The sequence below is a fragment of the Oreochromis aureus genome, linkage group 20 (assembly GCF_013358895.1).
Source record: "Oreochromis aureus strain Israel breed Guangdong linkage group 20, ZZ_aureus, whole genome shotgun sequence".
Lineage (NCBI taxonomy): Eukaryota > Metazoa > Chordata > Actinopteri > Cichliformes > Cichlidae > Oreochromis > Oreochromis aureus.
Genome location: NC_052961.1, coordinates 14,587,140 through 14,609,474, shown reverse-complemented (window position 1 = coordinate 14,609,474; position 22,335 = coordinate 14,587,140). Strand labels below are relative to the sequence as shown.

At 40.1% G+C, this 22,335-nt stretch overlaps 2 protein-coding genes across 2 annotated transcripts in view; one reads left to right on the top strand and one right to left on the bottom strand.

The window, feature by feature from the left end:
• The window catches only part of ift122 (intraflagellar transport 122 homolog (Chlamydomonas)), a 25,521-nt gene extending 6,257 nt beyond the window's left edge, over window positions 1-19,264 (bottom strand). Inside the window, exons 1-20 of the mRNA XM_039604156.1 lie at window positions 19,116-19,264; window positions 15,869-15,935; window positions 15,687-15,771; window positions 15,521-15,599; window positions 15,345-15,421; window positions 15,187-15,253; window positions 14,952-15,098; window positions 14,142-14,217; window positions 12,151-12,342; window positions 11,626-11,764; window positions 10,942-11,144; window positions 9,921-10,058; window positions 9,564-9,728; window positions 9,144-9,341; window positions 8,279-8,419; window positions 7,896-7,949; window positions 7,127-7,288; window positions 6,129-6,295; window positions 3,175-3,346; window positions 1,801-1,903 (exon numbers count right to left, since the gene is read on the bottom strand). Of these exons, the coding sequence (XP_039460090.1) occupies window positions 1,801-1,903; window positions 3,175-3,346; window positions 6,129-6,295; window positions 7,127-7,288; window positions 7,896-7,949; window positions 8,279-8,419; window positions 9,144-9,341; window positions 9,564-9,728; window positions 9,921-10,058; window positions 10,942-11,144; window positions 11,626-11,764; window positions 12,151-12,342; window positions 14,142-14,217; window positions 14,952-15,098; window positions 15,187-15,253; window positions 15,345-15,421; window positions 15,521-15,599; window positions 15,687-15,771; window positions 15,869-15,935; window positions 19,116-19,159 (2,476 nt within the window). The 5' untranslated portion in view covers window positions 19,160-19,264. The remainder of the gene's footprint in view (window positions 1-1,800; window positions 1,904-3,174; window positions 3,347-6,128; window positions 6,296-7,126; window positions 7,289-7,895; window positions 7,950-8,278; window positions 8,420-9,143; window positions 9,342-9,563; window positions 9,729-9,920; window positions 10,059-10,941; window positions 11,145-11,625; window positions 11,765-12,150; window positions 12,343-14,141; window positions 14,218-14,951; window positions 15,099-15,186; window positions 15,254-15,344; window positions 15,422-15,520; window positions 15,600-15,686; window positions 15,772-15,868; window positions 15,936-19,115) is intronic.
• On the top strand, window positions 19,265-22,335 carry mbd4 (methyl-CpG binding domain protein 4). The gene is made up of 8 exons (XM_031753763.2): window positions 19,265-19,386; window positions 19,628-19,822; window positions 19,932-20,680; window positions 21,145-21,210; window positions 21,320-21,454; window positions 21,533-21,682; window positions 21,862-21,965; window positions 22,072-22,335. Exons 2-8 carry the CDS (start codon window positions 19,692-19,694, stop codon window positions 22,144-22,146), a joined length of 1,410 nt encoding a protein of 469 aa, XP_031609623.1. The 5' UTR covers window positions 19,265-19,386; window positions 19,628-19,691; the 3' UTR covers window positions 22,147-22,335.

Below are 22,335 nucleotides of genomic sequence, written 5' to 3'. Positions count from 1 at the left end.
GGACTGTGGGAGAAAGCCGGAGTACCCACAGAGAACCCACCCAAACATGGGGAGAACATGTAAACTCCACACAGAAAGAACCCGGCCTGATGGTGAAATTAAACTCAGGACCTTCTTGTTGTGAGGCAACAGTGCTTACCACCATGCTGCAAATTTATATATATATATATATATATATATATATATATATATATATATATATATATATATATATATATATATATATATATATATATATATATATATATATATATATATATATATATATATATATATATATATATATATATATATATATATTTTTTTTTTTTTTTTTTTTTTTTATTTTATAGGCAGTCATAGACTCCAAAAAGTGTTCAACCAATTACTTTCACACCTCTGAAAATGGGAGTATGTATAAAAATGTCTGTAATTTTCCTACTAATCTGATGAAACTACATTCTATAGAATTAAATAACGTTATTACAGCCAAGAAAAAAGAAGTGCAAGTACATTATGGGACATACACATTTGTAAACTCACATATTACCTAGAGTATTTAACAAGAAGTGCCATCCCATTTAAAAAAAAACACACAAAAAAAACCACGTAACAACTAGTACAAGTCCTTCCCAAGCAGGACGGCAGCTTCTTAATATGAAACGCCAAAACATTTTGACTTTAAAGCCGTAATAAACATGACCACTATCCTTCATGTTCCAATCAGAGGGTAATTAGAAACAGCTTTAGGGAGTCGACCTCAGTAATGACCCTGCCCCTGCAACCACAGCAGGGGTCAGGCTGTATTATGGCAAACATTCATCAGTCTAACTGAATAAAAACCACATTCAGACGCTGATGGTTACTGTTAGTAATGGGCACACACTCCTCCCCCTCCCCCTTACAGAAACACAAAAACCAAGCTGACAAGGTTGCAGAGCACAGCAGCAATTGTCAGAATCTTTTAGCCAGAGCTCCCATGCAGACAATTACAGCTTACATTGTGCTGTTAGCAAAATAAAGATAACAACATTATCTTTTGGGGACATACTGAGAAGCGTGTCTGGCAATAAAAGACAACTTCAAATTTAAGAAATAGGACATGCTTTAGGTACAATGTACTCCAAAATCTTGTTGAACCCCTGGGAGTACTAATCAGAACCTGATTTTGGTACCAAGTGAGCTCCAGCTAAACCTCCAGAATATATAACAAACAAATTCACCTGAGTTAAGCAGAATTAATCATTTCTTGAAATGTTATTTATTGAGAAGTCCCAGTGCAGTGGACAGGAGGCAGGCCAGAATTTGACACATTACAATCATTAGTAACACAATACTGAACTAAAACACACACAATCAGCAAAACGCATGACCACAGGCAAGTTTCAGTACATCCAGACCTGCTCAGTCATGCACTCCATGTGGAGACAGGCAGAGGAAGATTATGTAGAAGAGGAAATATGCCTGCTGAGATCATAATTATAAATCTATGAGCTGATTATAACTATGGTTACAGTTGGTAATCATCATCAGAGCCGCTTGTAGTACTGGTGATTAGAGGCATGGAAGCATGTCATTCAGTTAACAGGCAGCCCAGCTCTGTCCTGCTATGCTTGAGCAAAGAGGATCATGTTTTACAGTGGATATAGAGAATCTCAAGGAAGGAGTGAGACATTTCAGTTTTGGAGCTGGCCTTATTACTTCCATATGTAAACACAAGCAGAAACATGCATTGTAGAAGAAACTGTGACATAAGTCGCCCCTCTCCCACTGGCTTACTAAAAGCAAAAGTGAAACCCTGCTGGTGATGTAAAAGCTCACCCTTTTGAGCCTCCTCGAAACGGTCATTTTCAGCCAGCCACTGGGCGTACGGCACAAAGACGTCGTTTTTGAACTGCGGATGTTTCTCCACCAGTGAGAAGGCCTGAGACAGAAGACAGAAGACAGAAGACAGAAGAAGCATTATATGCTTGTGACCGCCTGACTTGTGTTTTTAGTCCCACATATAGAGAATAACGCTGGACTCGCCTGGCTATTTATGACTCTACTCCACTTACCGCACATTTTCCAAACATGTTACCTTAAGTCCAAATACTTCTTTGCCATTATTTATTAGCCGAGAACAATGAAAATTGCATGAGCTAAATTGATTTCACACTCAATTAGAACTCCAACTGCAGGTCTCGTGCTGTTCGAATGACAGTATAAACTGTAAAGAGCTGCTGTAGTGCTTCGTGGACACATATCGCCTATCACGGTGACTAATTAGCTCAATGTCCTGTGGCAAAATCTGAGCCAAGAATCACACAGCAGTCATACCATACAGTAAAGGAGAACAAATGTGTGTTTCAGCCCTTTGAGCCCATTCATTTAAAGAAATACTTTGTTTTAAAGAAGAGTGGGAGCAGTGAATAGCATCCATATGGCCTATGCTGTAACTCAGTCTGTGGTGCCGTCTGGCTCGTCTTGGTGTCCACCACCCCGCCCCCTTGAAGCACATAAAGCCTAGTAGTTCTGTCAACCTCTGCCTCCCTCCCCTGCTCTTTCTTCTCTCTCTCTCCCTCTCTGAGGATTAAATATTCCAAGAAGACTTCAACAGACATAACAGCAAGAAGCATGTGATCATAATTTGATGTTCTGTTTTTGGCTCTAGTGTTTCAACATGCAAATCGCCAATGTGCATCTTTGTAACGCCTTTAACTCGATTATAGACTGCAGATGGATTAAAGAAATGCAATATTTTCTTCTTGTCATGATCCGCCTTGATGGAGGAATTTGATTGGAAGCAGAACAGAATTTAAAGCTGATACTCTTTCACTGCAGTAATGTTTTGAGCTTCTCACTAGCTAATCATCATGTGGGCATGGATTCAGAGAAATCCAAAGCTGGATGATTAGCTCTGGAGTGTGTGTGGCTTCACTTTGTCAGTGTAGAACGAAATCGGGCAGACATATTATCTTATTGTTTGCTTTCAGTTGTGGTTACTCTGACAAATAAAGTGTACTTTTCTGAGGATCCCTGCAAAATTGAACAAACCCCAAATATGGAGCAGTGTACTTTGTGACTTAAAGTGCAAGTGCCGCAGCAGTTTATTAGGTGCAGCCCTATATGCTTCACATTATATTTATGTGATTGTCAGGACTTTATATATATAAGTTATAATAAGCTGAACAGGTGTGCGTAAGTGTGTCAGACCTCTTCCCAGTGCCGGGTTTCTACATGCAGGTGCACCAGAGCCTTCAAGTCCCCCATCTTAGAGTAAGTCTCTGAGGCATAGCCATGGTGTTTCAGCCTCTTAAAGTGGAGTGCACATTTTGCTAGCGGTTCGCGTTCAGCCTTGTCCAATTTACGGGCGATGTCGATCAGCCTGGGTGAGAGAAGACAGGAATGAGCACACAGAAAGAGGGCGGGAGAAGATGAACCCTGCTGTATCAAACTATGCTCGTGACCCCAGAAAGAATGGGAATCAGTCAGGGTCACGAGCTGAATCTGATTCAGGCTAAAGAGCTCGGACTATGTTCAACAGCAGTGTCAGTTGCACTGACCCACTGGTAGCACCACAGGACACTTACAGCGTGCAGAGAGCGGGTCAGATGGAGTCAGCAGGGAGTTCTGACATGCTCACCAGATATCAATTTGCCTGGTTTTCAACAACACAGACACACAGCACACATTAACAATAACGGATGTATGATAGAACCTTAAAGGAGAAATCTTAATTTCATTTCCAGCTCCATATTTTTATCCTTAGACTCTACTAGAGTAGCTTTGCAGGATCCACAGTTCAAAATAATCCTTATTTATCTAATAATAGCCATTTGTGCCGCCTCACAGCTCATCAGTTGTCTGAAATGAATGGTTTGAAACAAATTTCTTCCTTCTTTAAGCAGCAAGTGGGTGGACTGCTCACAATCAGAGTCGTCTCCCTGAGACATTCGTGTAAGGATACTGGTTCTCACTGACATCATACAGATGTAAGATCAGTAAACTCCCTAAAATAAGCAGTTAAAGCAGTTTGAAGTCTGAGCTTTTGGCTTACAGGGATTACCTGTACATATGCTGACTTCATTACTATTATTATTATTAGTATTAACTTTGGCCATGTTTACTATAAGCACCAGCCATTGTAACAATATATATAACGGAAGATGAAGAAAAGCACAGTAAGTCCCATTTAATGGAAAGATATTTGTTTCTGGGAACATTTTTAGCCCTCATGGCTTCCCCTTCGCATATCTGGCTCTAATGGCCTGTGACTGAGACTCATGACATTTACTGGACATTTATTATTGCTGCCTTGTGCTATTAAATTAAAACACAAACTGCAACTTAAACTTCAACAAGTCAAATTAGGAGTCTCTGCATCTAAATGGACAATGCTGCTCTTTTATTGTATTTTGTCCCATCATCATTTCACTAATGATAGAGCACTCAAGTAAAAATTTAAAAAAAAAAGTACTGTGCACTGTGAAAAAAACTCATCACTGATTTCTTCAGGACCCAGACTTTATTGTAATCTTTTTGGTCTTGAGTAATAGATCCCCAGGTTTTCTGATGTTTTCTTTGGATAATGGCTGCTTTAACACTCATTTTTAGTCAGACCTTGGGCCTGACCATTTTCAGAGGAATGTTTTGCTTTTTTATTGTTGTTGCTGTTAAGCCAGTTAACATTTACCCATGAATCATTCTAGATTAAAAACAAAAGCTATCTAACTCACGGGAGCTACATCTACACATAACAGACAACTTGAAAAAGAACCCATGTTAAATTGTACCTTTATGCACTTTGTTACTAGCAGCCTGTTGCAAAAATACTAAATTTCTTCCACATTTATTTATTTCAATCTATGAAAGAAATACTAAATATAGCACAGTTCATCAGGAACAAAAAAAAGCATTTATGCTCCAACAGGGTGATTCCAAAGAGCTGTTAGACAAAGAAATTGGCATATCTTAGCATGGTGTGCCTATCCTTGAAAAAATTTGAAGATACTGGACAAGTGGACAAAGAAGAAGCAGCTGGCCTAAAAAAATACTACAGTAGATGAACGGTATTTGAAAGGCATGTTCTTATAAAACAAGAAAGAAGTTCAGCAAGAACCTGAAACTGGACCTGAGAAATGTACCTGGCAAGATCTAGAAAAAGACAATGTATGCCAAACTACACAAGAACTGGACCGAAAGTCAGTAGCAACAGGTTTTATGGAGTGATGAATCCAAATTGGAAATCTTTGGTTTAAGTCATCGTCAGTATGTACAGAGGAGGTCAGGAGAGAGGAGCAACAATGTGTGTCTACAGCCATCTGCAAAACATGTTGGAGGCTCAGTCATGGTTTGGGGCTGCATTTCAGCCAGTGGTGTTGGGGATCTTGTCAAAATCGATGTAATTACAAGCACAGAAAAGTCAGATTGTGATCCACCATGCAATACCATCTGGAAATTATATGATATGCAGTAACTTCACTTTTCAGCATGACCATAATTCCAAGCACACTGCCAATGCAGTAAAAGCACCTGAAGAGAAAAACACATATTGGAAGACTATCAGTCATGGATTAGCCTCCTCAGAGCCTGGACCTCAAGATTACTGAAGCAGTGCGGGATCATCTTGAACGGAGAATGGAACAAAAGGATGCCAACATCCAAAGACGAGCTTTGATTGTCCCTCAAAAAGCTTGGAGAACTGTTCCTGAAGACTACTTTAAGAAATTACAAGAAAGCGTGCCTAACAGAGTTCAGGCTGTGTTGAATAAAAGTCATCATGCCAATAATTGACTTTCATACTTGTTAGAATTGTACAAACTCTGTTTTTGCCTTATAGCTACATTTCCATTTCTGTTTAACGTCTCATTTAATTGATGCATTTATTTCCAATTTTCTAGCAAAAGAAAAAGTAACGTTGGGTGGCTCAACAGTTTTGCTAAACCTAGAATGTAAGGTGATGGAGAGCTCTGAGAATGTATGTAATGAACATTTATAGCATATTAACTTATTTTTCTTTCTGTAAAGCTTTGAAGCAGAAGAACTAGATCTAGGGTAAGTTTAAATTATATTTCGAAATCACACACATATCAAAAATGGTCGTTTTAAAGAAAGTTAAACAGGAGCAGCAGGATTTCAAAATGTTTAAGAGAGAGACTGACACCTACATGTCTGCCCAGCCGTGTTCGCCTATAATGTCTATAGCTTTGAGATGTTCTCCTGCTGACAGGTACATCTCTGCTGCTGCCCGCGGCTCCTTGCTGCTCTTAGCCCAGTCTGCCTGCTTGGTCATCAGCATCCGAGAGCTCTTTGGGTCTGTCACTCCAACAAACTCCTGCAGCAAGAGAGAGAAAGTTTCAAACTTTACATCACATTCAATAATTAGGAATTAAGACGGGCAACAACCAACAATGTAATGTCCAACAGTTCATCAAAAGCAGATTCCTAACAGTAATCTGAAAGGAGAGAAAGAAAAGTCCAGTTCAGATGGGCACAACCATGTGGGTCAAGTGTGAGACAGGAGGAAGCAAGTCACACAAACAGCAGGCAGCTACAAGGCCTTTCCCTCCGGTGTCCATCCTACCTAAAACAAACAGCCGGAGGGACCAGATGGCCACACAGCCACATAAATATACAGCAGCCACATCAAACACACATACAATCTGATACAAACTCAAGCACAAATATACATGAACGAGTCATGGCTGTGTCATCTGCTCCAGCAATGCGAGTGCAATGGTGATGATCAAAAGTGGGGGCACCGCATGTAAACATAATAAAGCATGAATTTGTCTCGGCTCCAACTGACCCCCTCATCAAAGTGTTCGTGTAGGAGCAGACGCTCACTTTATTTCTCTCTTTTTGTGCCCCACTTCCAACTGTAACTACATGTCGTACAGGGATATGTGCGTAAAAGTTGGCCATGCGTGTGCAGATCAGATGATATATGTAGAGATTCTGATGATATATGAGGAGATGAAAGACAGACAGTAAAGGGGGGCTGTCTGAACACAGTGCAGGGCCCCAATTTGGCATAACTGCACATGCTGAAGAAAACCATATGCTCTAAACCCCGAAAACATGCAATGATTCGCAGGTGTTTTTGTCTGTATCGATACGATATCTTATATGTAAGAGCATGTGTTTCAGTCAGTGATTTAATCACCTTGGCGTAGTCGAACATGCGCAGGTCAGTGTACATGCTCAGCGCTCTGGATTCATGGCCAGTACGTTTGTAGAGCCTGGCTGCCTCGTGGAATTTCCCCTGGTAGGCGTAGACGTCTGCCAGAAACAGGTCATTGTCGTTCTCACCCCGCTTCTTCCTCTCCTACAAATCAGTCAACACAAACACTGAGTTGAGTGCTAAGACTAACAGTCACATACATTAGCATGCATACACACACACACACACAGTTATGCATGTGACTTTGCATACACATAGAGTTACACAAGACTGAAGGGTGTTGAATCTTCACAAACCTCTTCTGCCATCAGCCACAGCAATAACAAACACCATTTTTATTGAATGAAAGAAACACTTCTTTCCATATATAATAATTTTACTGACAAAAACAGACTGTCAAAGATGAACATTTCCACATTTCAAATAAGAACAAGCAGAAACACCCAAGCTATAACAGATTCTGCTCTGCTCAGCAAGCACATCATTAAGGATTTGTGCATATGCTTAGCTGTGCGCTTGCATGTCAGCGCGGACTCAACTGGAAAAGGTCAGTCGGGATACAGGTTCCTCCTTTGTTTGAGGTTTAAGTCTAGTCCAGTAAAAAGCCTTACAATTACTGACATTATTGTATGATGACAGTAATTATGATTCACTATTTAATGATGTCAGGCTATACACTAGCCAGGAAAAAAAAAACAGAAAACAAAAAAACAATTATAACCAAATTAGGCCTCTGAGGACTTAGTATTACCTCAATGCTATTGATTAGTTCCAGGTAGCGCAGATCTCGGATTCTAATGAAGGCCTGAAAAGGTGGAGAGGAAAGATTTAGTATAATTGTGTCTGAGAATCTGTTGTTTTGTGTTCTTATTTGCATTACTAGCATCGCAGACTGATTAAGGATGTGGTTTCACCTTTGATTTAGCTAACTTGGGTAATGTCCATATTTTGACGTTAAGTGGTTGCAGTGCACATGATGAAGAGTAGGGTACTGTATATTTCTATTGCTCATTTTACTAGAAGTAGTAAATTGTGAAGGATGGTAAGACTGGCCTTACTTAATCAAAACAATGTGTGTGTGTGTGTGTGTGTGTGTGTGTGTGTGTGTGTGTGTGTGTGTGTGAGAGAGCTGACCTTCTTGGCAGTCTCAAAGTCAAGTCCCTCCAGGGCTTCTGTGGCCAAATCCCTCCAGTCACTATCTGTCACACCCAGGCAGGCAATCTGGTAGGCCTCCTTAAACATCTTCCTCTCCAAGTACTGGTACATGGGTGCAGACTGGCAGGCCAACAACATCACAGTTAAAAGCATTATAAATACAAATTTGTGGAAAAGAATAGCCACAAACTAATCAATAAACAGAAACAAAGCATCTTTACGAAACACTTTTTTTTCGATAACTGATATAAATTGCATCCATATATATCATTTGTTACCATATTTATGATAAAATGACCAGGATCGTGGCACGTGTTTCTGCAGACATGTAGAAATAATGCAGATCAACAACAGAGGAAATTCAAAGGTTAAACGCATTTCGCTGGTACGCATTTCGATGAGTCACAGTACTTTTAACACCATATTGTGGAAGAAAATGAAAAATATTACTTCTTTAATATTGAATATGCTTTAAAAAGCATGTAACTCTATGGCATTATGAACACTAATATAACGGCCAATACAGGGTAAGGGTAGAGGTCAAAAGGTCAAACGGAGATAATATAATGAGATTTGAAATTTGACAATTGGAATTTACACTTGATAAAATTCCAATTCATACGAGCCCAATTCCTCAAAGACTGGATGAATACTTTAGGAATTATTAGAAATGATCTAGTAACATATGATGAAAAGCAAGAGCCATCTAACAATTTTAACCATCAGTTTCAGTTTCACACAAAATTACTACATTTTGACCATTTTTATTTCAGAAGCATTTTGGCTACAGACCAGTGCCACCACACGGAGCACCACAAGAGCGGGCTGACAAGATAATACCCACCTGCGGCACCTCCACTGCAGACATGGAATACACATGGAGGCAGAATATCTTGGAGCCATTGTAGCCAACCATAAAGCCTTGCATCTTCTGCTGGTGTACAGGGAAGTTGCTAGCCTTGATATTAAGGTAGCCATTCCCAGAGAAGCACAACATGTCCTCACACTGGGTGTTCCAGGCTACACTATTGGCATTAGGCTCCTGTAAGGAAAACAAATGCAAGTACACAGGAATAATGAGGTCAGAGGTGACTGTGAAACACATACAAGTCTGGGCTATTGTAAACCTGTTCCTGTATTTAATGCAACTAATTGAGCACACATGCTCGTTTCCATTTTATTTCACTCCACTGCATCTCTGAAATGCAATTCAAAGCCCGCGAGGCTAGGTTCCTTCGTCACGCCCTTTCCACTGCCTGCTGACCTGAAAAAGTAGCTCTTTACTCCTGATGTCATAGACGAGGAGAGTGTTATGCTCATCCACCACAGCCAGTTTATTGCGGGAGGCGCTCATGTCCAGACAGCGCACTGACGTTGTTAGCTTCAGCAGCGTGATGGGAAACGGGTTGTCAACAAATATCTTTAATATCTGCAAATAGAGAATAGAGAATCAGTTGTGTTGTAACTGACTCCAGTAACGGATATACCGAAAAAAAAAAATGTTTTCTTCATTAAGACAGCAGTTTCCTTTATGTTCAAATTCCAGGAGCACTGACATGTGAGCATGACTCCCACTTCTGTGGTTACTTTGTGTGAGAATGGATCTTCTTGGAGTACTCACAGCGCCATTCTTTAACCCTACGAGTAGGCCCTCTCTGCCTGGTGGACCACCAATCACTTTGATGTATCGAATTAGAGATTCCATCACCCATTCCTTTTCCCTCACACTGTTGAAGGACAGACACTGGAGTCTCTTCTCCTGCAGAAGAGCAGAGTGAGAAGGCTGAGGCTTCAATTATATTTGACAAATGGAGCGCTGACTGGTGCAGCATTGTCAAACGTTTCTGTTTTCATCGTTTCACAGTGTGTTAATCTCATCCTTTAAGCAATTCAAACATACTCGTAAATGTCTCGCAAATCCTAAACACAGTGCTCTTTTAAGCATCAAAAGGTGTTTAAAGAAAGCAATGCCATAAAGATTAACAGTGATTTGATTTGACAGTGACATATACAGCACAGACCACATGAACGCAGCCCGTTTATATGGTCTAAAAGTTCTTTTAGGCATGAAACATGAGTACGCCTGATAGAGAGATCTGAAGCACCTCTGTCACACACAGACAGATTTAAAAGGAAATAACCGCCGCATTACGGCCGCTCCTCCTCCCTACCAGACTGTCAGACACACAGAGACAAGAAGCAGAGAGCAAACCCAAGAGACATCCACTGGTTCAACAGACTATGGTGCCTTCCCCCCGATTCAACTGTCTTAATTTATCCAGTTTGAAGAGGGTTGAGAAAGGGAGAGAGACAGAGCACACAGAGCACATGCACAGCTGGAGTCTTTTGCAAACTAGGCAGAAACATCTGGCGGAACAGCCATTCCATTTCTGGACTGTTTGGGCTTGAAGTAAATGTCTAAACATTGATTTACTGTGCTTTCATCGTATTAATAGCGCTCAAATGTCACTGCAGCCTCTTGCACAATCAAGTGTGCATTAGTGTAATTCACAAAGAACAGCAGCCCCACTGGAGACCATACACATACACACAGGCTCTGGCAGACGCAAGCAACTTTAAATGAATGTTTTTGTATATTTTGCCACTACAAAAAAAAACTGCGGACCTCTATCTCTTCTGACCTGACACAGAATGATATGTTGGGAGCAGACGACCAGCAAGTTGCATTCAAACTTCCTGCATATTTTCTCCTTGACGCGGTAGTGCATGTCTGAGGAGTCGTCTGAATAGAGCTCGTAGATGAGGATCTTCTCGGGCAGCTGGATGGCAAGACGGTTTCTATAGATGGCGATCTTCTTCACGAGCTCACGACACTTGATCCTCACTGAGGGGAATAAAAAATTGAGATAAATGGGAGAGAGTAGTCATGAAAGGCGGGTGAGGAAGGTTGAATCATCTTAGCCAATGCATCCTGTTGAATAAGTTTGCCCTCAGTTTTTTTTCCTTCAAATCTTCCTCCCTCGTTTGTGCGAGGAAATTAAATACTGTCGCATCTCATTCATATAGAAAATCCTATTATAGCAAGATGTTCACCAAAACATTCGATATCTACTCATTAAAAAAGGCAGGCCATCTGCCCTTACATTAGATTAATTTGAATAATATGACAACAGAAAAATGACAATGAATCCCTCCTGAAGTTATTCATAATTTCATAAGTTTATCTCCTCAAATGCTGTCTGCATTGCTTTGCTTGATCATCTCACTGTGAAGCTGTAAGATGTGCAAACAATTATTTTGACGAGGCATCACAATAGCTAGCCTATCTTAAACTCAGAAGCCTGTACACCAGAGCAAAAGCGCACCTTTTTGCTCAGTGATGAGGTGCTGGACAATGACATCAGTCATGCTATCCCTGTAAGCGTAACGATCCTTGTAGAGGCCATGAACTGTACTGAAGATAAGTTGGTAGCAGGCGATGGTCCCATCCTGGCAGCCCAAAACCTAGGTAAGAGACAACAATGTAGCAGTACATCCCATTAACACTTCTAAAAACAGACTGCGAGAGTGGGAAAATGTTCCTGTTGTTAAAGCCTCTACACGGCAGAACTGAGAGAATCTGCTAGCAACCAAATCTCTCCTGTCACTTTTAGTTAAACACAGTGAAAAGAAAAGCAGGGAAAGTGTTACTTTAAAATGAAACGGCTTGTGCATCTGTGCAGTTAAGGAGGCACTCTGTTAGCGGATCAAATGTCACCCTAAATGTCACGTCTGAGCTCTGAGCGTGTTGCATTTTATTCTCGTTCTTCTATCACAACACTTAAATAATGGTGTATGTCACAGTGAGAGCAATTTCTCTAGACATATGGCTTCACAAGCTGTGGACCCACCACAAAGTTGGAGTCAGGCTTAACCCGGCAAGTCCACACCCAGGAGTTCTGCTCTCCAATAGTTCCTAGCCGCACACCATCTTTTGTGTAGAGGGACGCCTGTTTATCAGAGCCACCCATCACTATATACTCGCCCTTAGAGAAGTAGCCGACGCAGCACGGGTCATAGGTGAGAGTCCTGTCTTTTCCAATCTGAGAGAGACAAAGAGAGAAAAGGACATTAAAAATAAAAATAAAACAAGCATTTCTTGCAGTTATTGCCCAAGGGCCCAGGCCGGCACTCCCCACTGTCTGGGCTTGCACACTTCAAAGTCCTCAGTACATTCAACCAATTCCTTTGAGTGTTCGATGAAAAGCCAGACAAAAAAGAAAGTGTTTCTCTGGTTTAAATAGCCTCCTTTGTATCAGTCTTCAAAGTCCATTTGCACAACATCATATCAGGTCGCCCCATTTGGTACATCTGGTTTTTCTCACTCTGGGATAAAGCTTCCCTGACGATCCATAGTTATTTTCTCTCATTGTGAACAATTCTTGGTGTTGTAATCAAAACAGCATGTTCAATAGATAAATAGGCCAATGACAAAATATGAGCCTAAGGCATAACGGCAGAGTAATGAACACTGCATATTTGTCTATAATTACGATGTCGCCCACTGGGAATTTAGGAGGAAGGAGGAATTGCGAAGGGGGCATTAAAGCATAGCAGGACCACTTCCAATGTACTGTTATGGTTTCAATAGACCCTGACAGTCTGATTAAAACAGGAAACACTCCATAAAGACTTTTAAATACGCTATATTTTGAACAAACAGACTCATTTTGTGATGTTGCTGTCATATTGCTTTAGCAAGTTAGAGCACATATTACTGACAGTGTTTCAAAATGTTCTAAGTCTTCTGGTATTTTCCATGAAAATGTGTTTAGTCATGCATGTGTTTAGTCTTTTCAACAGTTAAAAGTAACAGAGAAGATGGATTAGAAACAAACATGTTGCGATAACAAGATACTGTATACACTGTATAGATATTACAAATCACCATGGTGTCTGTACACCGAAACAGGCATGATCTGGTGTCACCGTGTGTAATCAATGTTTTTTGAGATTTTGTGACAAAGTGACCAAGCTATTCTAGCAACTAAAATGAGCAAAAGATGCTTAATTTTATACGTGACTACTCTTTTTTTTTTTTAAATTGCTCTTTTTGTCTTAGGACTCGCCCTGCTTTCACTGCATGATAGCTTGGATAAGATTCAGCTCCTTCCCATGACCCTAAACTGTTTAAGCAGTTAAGAAAATGGATAATGGACAGTTCCTCTTGTGTTTATCACACCCACAGTGTTTCTTTTATCTATAATAGTTAATCTAAAATTTTCTAAATTTGTGGTTTTTAATCATTTTTATGCAAAACTGTTAGAATTAATCTTGCAAGTGTAGCGCATTGAGCAATCGGTCAGTGCAAAACAATACAATGTACTGATGACAAGTGGAAAATTACAATAAATTCAAAGCCTATATTGTTACAAAAATATACATATGTTTCATTAATGACCCCCTATCCATTACCCGTAACATACCAATGGGCCTGTTGAAGTCAAATGACCAATCCATAATAGAACATATCAATATACAAAGACTAAATGCCCTCACTTGGTCACTTAATGGTAACACCACTGGACAAGCCTAAAGGTTGGGATGGAGGGGAATGCCTACAGAAAGTAAAACTGAAAAGTTTATTTCAAAAATGAAAATAATAAGTCCACAGTGTCTAAATTAATAATTTCACATTTACTTTTGGATTCACATGGTACATAAAAACTCATGAGTGAAAGTTCTGTGTTTGATTCTTCATCAAGCACAACCTCATCTTTATGTGGAGTGTATCTCTGTGTCTAAGCTATTAAGCCATGACATGATGATTAGTAAGTTATCAAATACATATTAAATACAATGCCATACAATATGATAGTTTAGGGTAGGTTGTGACATTCACCTGTTTTCCACTGAGCTGATAAAAGGAGAGCTTCTGACCCCAGTCTGCCACAGCCAGAATGTCATTGTGCTCATCCCTGTGAAAACACAACAAAATGACTACAGACATAAGCATTAATCACAAGATTCAGCACTGATGAGGCTTCTGTCATTTAAGTAATGATGACAGTGAAAAGCACAGCAGCCAACCTTCAGCTAGGGGACACGGCGGTCACTCTCTCAGTGATGCAAAGTAATGGAAAACCTTTTAATGTAAATTTCCCAGAATTGTTTTAATTCAGGACAGAATACAGCGTAAACCTATGTACCTCTGCATCTATTAACCCTGAATCTCTAGCAGCTCTAGCAAACGCTGTTCCCTGACTGACCTCATGCTTTGACCACAATTTGATTACCAACTTTCCCATATGAGGCAACTCAGCAATAAAATCTCTACTGCCTTTTATGACTTTTATCTTTATCCTACTTCCTGCATCTTTTCACCTTTGTGTTGCATTTTTCCCTTAATTGACCTGTTCTGTGCTCCTGCATAGTTCTCATTGCTGTACTCTTTGCTTTGGCTGTAGGGGGAATCATAGAGCAAAGACAGCTGTTCCCAGGCATCATAATTCAGTCCATCATTGAGAAAGGTCCACCACTCACTGGTTGAACACTGCCCCCTGCTGGCCCTACAAAAACTATTCACCTAAATAATAAATCTAATTTTCCACAATTTTGGCTCAAAATCTTGGAAGGACAGTCCAAAAATATATGTGGCTATGTGTTAATCTGTGGAGACATCCTTCCATTTCTATAATAACTTAGGACTAACTTGGAGGGATTCCAGGCTATGGACCAGATAGGAGAAGAGGAGCCTCCTGGACGCTCTATTTTGACCTTCTCCTCCCCATTTTTGTTCCGAATGCTCACCACTCCATTCATCATACCCAGAGCAAGGTATTGCCCATCGTTTGTCCACCTGCAAGCAAATGATGCACAGCAACATAAATGCACAAATGACAATGTACTGCTGCTGCATAAAAGTTGCTGCTCCAGACTTCACTTACCCACAACATGTTATTTTGCTGCTCACTTTATGTTTGTTTACAGACTTTTGCTCTGGAGACCACAGGCCTAAAAATATGAGAAGTTCGACAATGTTTAATTTCTCTATGTACTTACATTAGGTCACATTTATCAAAGTTCCCCACTAAGGTGCACTCACCAAAGTCACCAGATGAGCAGGAGGCAAGCTGGTGAGTGACTGGGTTGTAGGCAACACACTGGATAGAGTCATTGTGACTACAGATAAACAAATAAAAGAAAGAATGATGGAGGAGTACAGACTGTGCACCGTGGTGTAACACTACAACTAAAGCAATAAGTAATAGCGCTGCTTACGTATATTTTAAAATACCCTCCAGTTTAGAAGTCCAGATAATAATGCTTTTGTCTGCTGACCCTGAGGCAAATCTTTTACCTGCAGAAGAATGCACTACTGAGTAAGAATTAAGAACAAAAATAAGATGACTGACACAGAAAAATGTAGTGAAAATCAATTTAGTACCATCTTTGGCATAAGCCACACAGTACACTATGTCTTTGTGTCCTTTTAAAGGCTGAATAATACTGCCATCTGTTGCATCGTAAACCTGGAACAAAAAAAAAATGAGGTGAAATTGAGGTGAACGATGAAAGTATTCTCTACATGTTTGCATTTTTAGGCTAAAGAAAAGAGAAAAGCCTCACCAGGACACGAAGCCCTGCAGCAATTATGAGTTGGCTACCATCTGGTTTGAAGGCGAGGTCATAAACGCTGCAGAAAAAAAACCAAAAGAACAGATCCGTGTTCAAATGGTTTTTCAATAAATTGATTAGTTCACGAGCAACAGCTATGAGGATCCATTCATCACTGAAATCATATAATGGAGGTTCCCTGTGGAGTTTTTGACCTCTAGCAGTGCCATGGAGGTGGATTTTACAAGTACGTTATTGCTGTGTGCCAAAATGCACACAGGGAAAGTTTTGCAACCCTGCAACTCTGTTGAAGGTTTTGGAGGAATTCACAAACTTATGAGTGAAGATAAAGCCAAAACATGTCACTGCAACACTGTGAATTAGTAAATATGTTGTTAGGAAATATGAAAGAAATATTAGAAATATAGATGTTAAGAATCCTGGTGAAAAAAAACCAAGAATAAATAAAAACACTAAAAAAATCAGGTTCCTATGAAGAGAGAAAACATTCAACAGTTTTGCTAGATTGCAAGGATGCACACAATCTGTTTCGGTGTGAAAACACTCACTGTGAAGCATGGAGAATAATGGCTTCCAGTTTCATAAGTGTGAGAATTTGCAAGTGTCCAATGTTTCTTTAATACTTTCTTTCAGCTGCAACCTTATTTCCCAAGTGGTCACCACAGCGGATGGATCTGCATATTTGATTTGGCACAGATTTTATGCTGGATGCCCTTCCTGATGCAACCTTCCCTCCCTGATCTGGGGTTTGCGACTGGAATTAGGAGTGAACTGGCTTGGGAGCTCCAGTGTCTTCTCTCAGTATTGAACTAGGGAATTTCTTTAATATAGCACACTGACTTTTTCTTTTTTTTTCTTTTGGATACACCGAATAAACAAAAAAAAACCCCCATAAAATTCAGAGTTTGAAGAAACAGAGGACATCTTTAGCAAGGACAAACAAGTGCAAACAAATGCAAACCAAATGTTCTGAAATTAACAAATTCAGGGCTTTTCCCCTAAATGAGATTTGGCATTCCTCCAACTATTTCTTTAAGTGGGGAAACATTAGCTGAGCATAAGTTACATTTTTCTAATTTATGCAACTTAGGCAGAAACAGGAAAATACTTACATTTCTGTTGATTCTGTTACATAAGGTAGCTCAGACACTTTGCATTAACTATATATTACTCAGTTGTGCTTTGTGGATAATTATCCCCTGAAAACACCTTTTTTAATCAAATTTTAGGCTTTTATGTGTGAAAATGGGTTAACAACAGTAAGTAACAAAACTTAAAAACAGTAAGTGGGAGCTGCTCAAAATCACACACGCACACACAAAACATCCAAAAAATGTTTACACCTAACAACAAGGAAAATCACGCGTCTCCATCCACTCCACCCTGCATGTGCTCTCTCCTACACCTCTTTTGTGCACTGTCTGTTGTTTTGGATGGTTCACCCCAGATATTTAAATTGGTCCACCTTAACTACTTCTGCTTCTTGAAAACTTGTTACACCTGTCTCCCTCTCATTCACACACATGTATTCTGTCTTTCTTATACTTTCATTCCTCTTCTTTCCAGTCCGTGCCTCCATCTTTCAAAGCTCTCTTCCAACTGCTCCCCACTCTCACTATTTATCACAATGTTGTCTTGTCAACAAGGGGCTCAAAGACAATCCCTGATGTAATCCCACCCTCACCTGGAACCAATCTGTACCACATAACTCGCCACTGTCACACTGTCCTCATACATGTCCTGCACCACCTTCACATACTTCTCTGCAACTCCTGGCTTCCTCATGCAGTACCACAGTTCCCCTCCTGGCAGCCTATCATATGCTTTCTTCAGATCCACAAAGACACAGCTCACGTCTTTCTGACATTCCCTATATGTCTCCAATCAACACTTTCAAAGCAAAAATCCCATCTGTAGTGCTCTTTCGTGGCATGAAGCCATACTGCTGCTCACTGATCATTACCTCACTCTTTAAGCTACCTTCAACAACACTTTTTCCCATAGCTATGGTATGGCTTATGAGTTTTATCCCTCTGTAGTTACTGTACACTTGTTCTTAAAAATCAGTACCACCTCTCCATTCTTCAGGCATCCTCTCACTCTCAAAGACTGTGTTAAACCATCTGGTAAAAACGTTCACTCTTTTACTTGACTATATCCGGATCAATTGTGCTTACGTGCATGGAGTTTTGAGCCAGGAAATTAAAACCTCTATAGATAAAATGAATAAAAATTCCTAGTGGATCCACTGGGGGTAGGGACACCAGCAGATGTCACAAACTTTAGATGGACTGGACTACGTCTTTGTCTAATGTCAGAATAAAAAATGTGAGTGATCTGTGGCTCAAAATTAATTGAATCACACCACCAAAAAAGTTAACTTCCATTTATGCATATAAGAAGTTGGAAATATCTAATTAAAAACTACAGCATGTTTTTATTAGAAAACAAATAAAGTTGTTAAAATGTTACAAGTGACTTCTCAGCATTATTAACGTATCCCACATTGTCTCACTCAAACAAAGCAGGACTTGTATACTTAGCAGTTATCATGCTAAGTATACAAGTCCTGCTTTTGCCTTTTTGGGGAGTCATATCTTTCCTATTCAGATACAACCATCTATCCAAGATGACTCCTGCAACATATCAAGTATTGTGATTTGATCTGATCACAATATAAACATTTTAGTGGGCACTGTATCATTAGAGTATTATGAGTTACTCTGTGATTTCCATTCTCCCTCTGAAACAGCACAAAAACATCTCTCCAAACACCTACTCGGTTTTTGTTTTTTCGGGAAGTCTGATCATTTAAATGCTAGACTAAACAGGACTACCTGAATTCCTGACAAGAATGTAATGGGAAATAATGGCAAACAAGTTAATACCTTATTTAAAAAGCCTCTTCAATAAAAAAGATGTTATTAGGAGCACGCAATTCTGCACAACAAACAAAATAAACCGTAATGAGAACTAGAGATCCTACGTCTATGATTATATCGGTTACCAAAGAACCATCATACGCTACTGTACTTATGGAAAATACATAATGCACGACATCTAATATGAGAGCGATATAAAAGCTCACACATTGATGATAATGGAATCGCTGCGATGCTAAAGCTAGTTAGCGGGCTAACACTAGTTTACATAGCAACCACCGTTGCTAACCACCTAGCGTTACATCTGAGCATCGGGACGAGGCTGACAGCGCAAACCTAATCACTCAGATTCCTACCATTGCTCACGGATCGTTTCCTTCCATGCTAGGACAGCTCTCATTTCCGCTCTTTAACAGAAAAAAAGCACCAAAGGTTCTTTTGTCAACAGGTTGCTGCAGTTCGCTTGGTTCTTTTTTTCACCCTGTACCGTTTCTTGTAGCGAGTAGCTCGCACTGCGCAGACTCGCACTTGCTCGCTACTTCCTGCTTCTGTGTTGACATCAGAAAGTACTCGGTAAAGCAACGTCGAGACAAGAAGATGCACATCTAAAGCCTGATCAGTATTCATGTATGCTGCACACGCCTTTGTTAACGTTTTAGCTCTTTGCTGTTGATCTGCTGCCCAGTAATATCCAGCAATCCTTTTTTTAATGTGGCTTTATGTGAGCAAACTGTAGAATGAGCAAACGCCTTGTATGTGTTGTTTTTGTAAATGTCCAAGTAAACTCGCAGGGACAAAACAAGAACTACAGGTTCATAGTTTAACAATAAAGCCAAGGTTTTTTTATTCGTTGTCTTCACTTCAACAGGACTCCAAAGAAACTAAAAATGCATCCTACTAGATAAGATACTGAACTGGAGAGCAGTGTGGACATGAATCATCAAAGTCTCAAAGAAGGGGATATTTTGTGCCCTTCTTCCGCATTGCCCCCTGGCTGGATCAGAGAAGTGAGGCAGCGGAAAGCAGGCAAGACAGCAGGCAAACTAGATGTCTACTTTACAAGGTGACTCAGTTTTGGTCTTTTTTACAATCTTGTCTCTGTAAGATGTTACCTGTAAGTGCACCACAGAAGCCCTTAGATCAGCATCTAATTGATTTTCCTGTTGTTTAAGTCCCGAAGGGCAAAGGTTCCGGTCCAGAGCATCCCTACGCACTTTCCTCCTGGAAAGTGGAAGTGGTAACTTAGACATAAGCCTCTTTGAGTTCACCACATCCAAAGATGATGTTGTCACCCCTTCACAAGCACCCCCTCCCAAAGTAAAGCAGAGGAGAGGAAAGAAAAAGCCTTCAGAGGGACAGCAGGAGGAAACAGAAAATGAAACAGCAATTCTAGAGGCACCTCCAAATAAATCCAAACAAGCCTCTTCCTCCCTCAGAAGTGATACTAAAAGCGGAAAAGTGAGGACGGCAGACGACACAAATCATATTGATGCTGACACTAAACTACAGAAGACTGCATGTGTATTAGAAGTGAATGTGAATGGAGACAAAACTACTGAAACTTTAAATGGTTGTTTACAAGCTTTGACCGCAGAAAAAGTGGACAATGTACAACTGCAAAAGAGCCCCCAAAGAGGAGGCCAACTGAGAGAGAAGTTACTCAGACTGGCTCCTTTAAGTAATCAACCAAACACGTCTATTCTTCAAGAGGACAAGAAAGCAGATTTGAAGCCTTCGGCCCCGATTTTGAATGTTGAACCTGCCGCTGAGAGCGAGAAAAAAGGTGATGAAAGCAAAGGTGACAACACTCCTAATTCTGACCTGGAGACTGGCGATGACAGTCGTCAAGATGCTGAAGAACATGCGTTGTTACCTGATACCACTGATGGGAGCTGTACACCAGTTCGAGAATCCCAGAATAGTAAGAATGAGCCACACTGACTGACAATTTGTAAAAGTTTTTCATGTTTTTTTAGCTGTTTAATTTGAGCTTATCCAGTGCATTAGTGGTTATTTATGTCTCCCATTATCCTCTATATTTGCAGCTAGAAATACATAAAAATCAAAGAAACCAAATGCCTTAATTGACACAAAATGTTCCAAATAGAAAAAAAATGCATACATTTAGATCTGATAAAGAGGGGGCGAAGAATAATAGTCCATTGTTAGAGAGTGCATCACATCATTAGTCTAAGGGAGGACAGAATTGATTGAGTAATCTTACTGCATTAATGAAGCCATCATAGGACTCCACCACTTTGTGCTCAGCGAATATATGATTTTCTCTGTTGTGTCATTTTATGAGGTACTTAACTTTGAACCCAACCAAAAGATGTAAAGCAGCTTCACTCTTCTAATATCCATAAATGTTTCCTGTCTGCTTAGAGTCCAAAAGCTTGGAAGGCAAGCGGAAAACAAGTCCTTATTTCAGTGGGAAATCCAGCAGAGATGGTAATGTTTAATGCAGGAAACTGGATGCTTTTACGTCGGACATGTATATCAACATTCATGAAATAAATAAAGTGTGTAATTTAAAGAAATGTGCACTGTCCACACTCAGGACTTAGCCCACCGAGGAGGAAGGCCTTCAAGAAGTGGACACCTCCCCGGTCTCCCTTCAACCTCGTACAGGAAACTCTTTTCCATGATCCCTGGAAGCTGCTGGTAGCCACAGTTTTTCTGAACAAAACCAGTGGTAGGATTCAACACACACATTTAATTATTCAGGATGTTGCATTAAGCTTTGCTGAACCCTGGCATTTCTTTAATACAGGTAAAATGGCCATTCCAGTCCTGTGGCAGTTCTTTGAGCGTTATCCATCTGCAGAGGTGACCCGACAGGCCGACTGGAAACCCATGTCTGAACTTATGAAGCCACTTGGCCTGTATGAGCTTAGAGCCAAAACACTCATCCGCTTCTCAGGTGGATATTCTTGCCTGTTAGTAGATTACAGCAGCAACTACCTTTGTGCACATGCAATGTCCATTTATTTATATATATTATTGTAATTTTATTGTTCATTTTTGGTAGTCTTTGCATGGTTTTAGTAACAATATATGAAACAGAAAAAAAATCCTCACAATCCCTTTTCTCTGGTGTAGATGAGTATCTAACTAAACAGTGGCGTTACCCTATTGAGTTGCACGGTATTGGAAAGTACGGCAACGACTCGTACAGGATCTTCTGTATCAATGAGTGGAGACAGGTGGGTATAATCCCAACTATTTTACTTCAGTTGCTTCCATTGCTTCCTCATTTGTTTGCTCTAAATTCAAGTTTAATTTTTTGTTTTTTCGATTCTTGTGTCAAAGGTAAAACCTGATGATCATAAGCTAAACAAGTACCATGCTTGGCTGTGGGAGAACCATGAGAAACTGGGAATCTGAAGGACCAGAAACAAGAAAATCACTTCTATCACACAAACTGCAGTTACCCAACAATATAACAATATTAGCATTATGGAGGACTTGAAATTTTAATCCTGAATTTCTTCAATATTATGCAGTATTACGCTGGCTAGCCTTTAAGAACTTTTATTATGTGTTGAATAAAATGTTTTAAGCTGGTTAAAAGTT

Excerpts from the sequence above, each read along its gene's own strand:
- mbd4 (XM_031753763.2), top strand. The coding sequence starts at position 19,692 with ATGAATCATCAAAGTCTCAAAGAAGGGGATATTTTGTGCCCTTCTTCC. Across the intron at positions 19,823-19,931 it reads CTAGATGTCTACTTTACAAG|TCCCGAAGGGCAAAGGTTCC; the intron begins GTGACTCAGTTT and ends CTGTTGTTTAAG. Across the intron at positions 21,966-22,071 it reads GTATCAATGAGTGGAGACAG|GTAAAACCTGATGATCATAA; the intron begins GTGGGTATAATC and ends CTTGTGTCAAAG.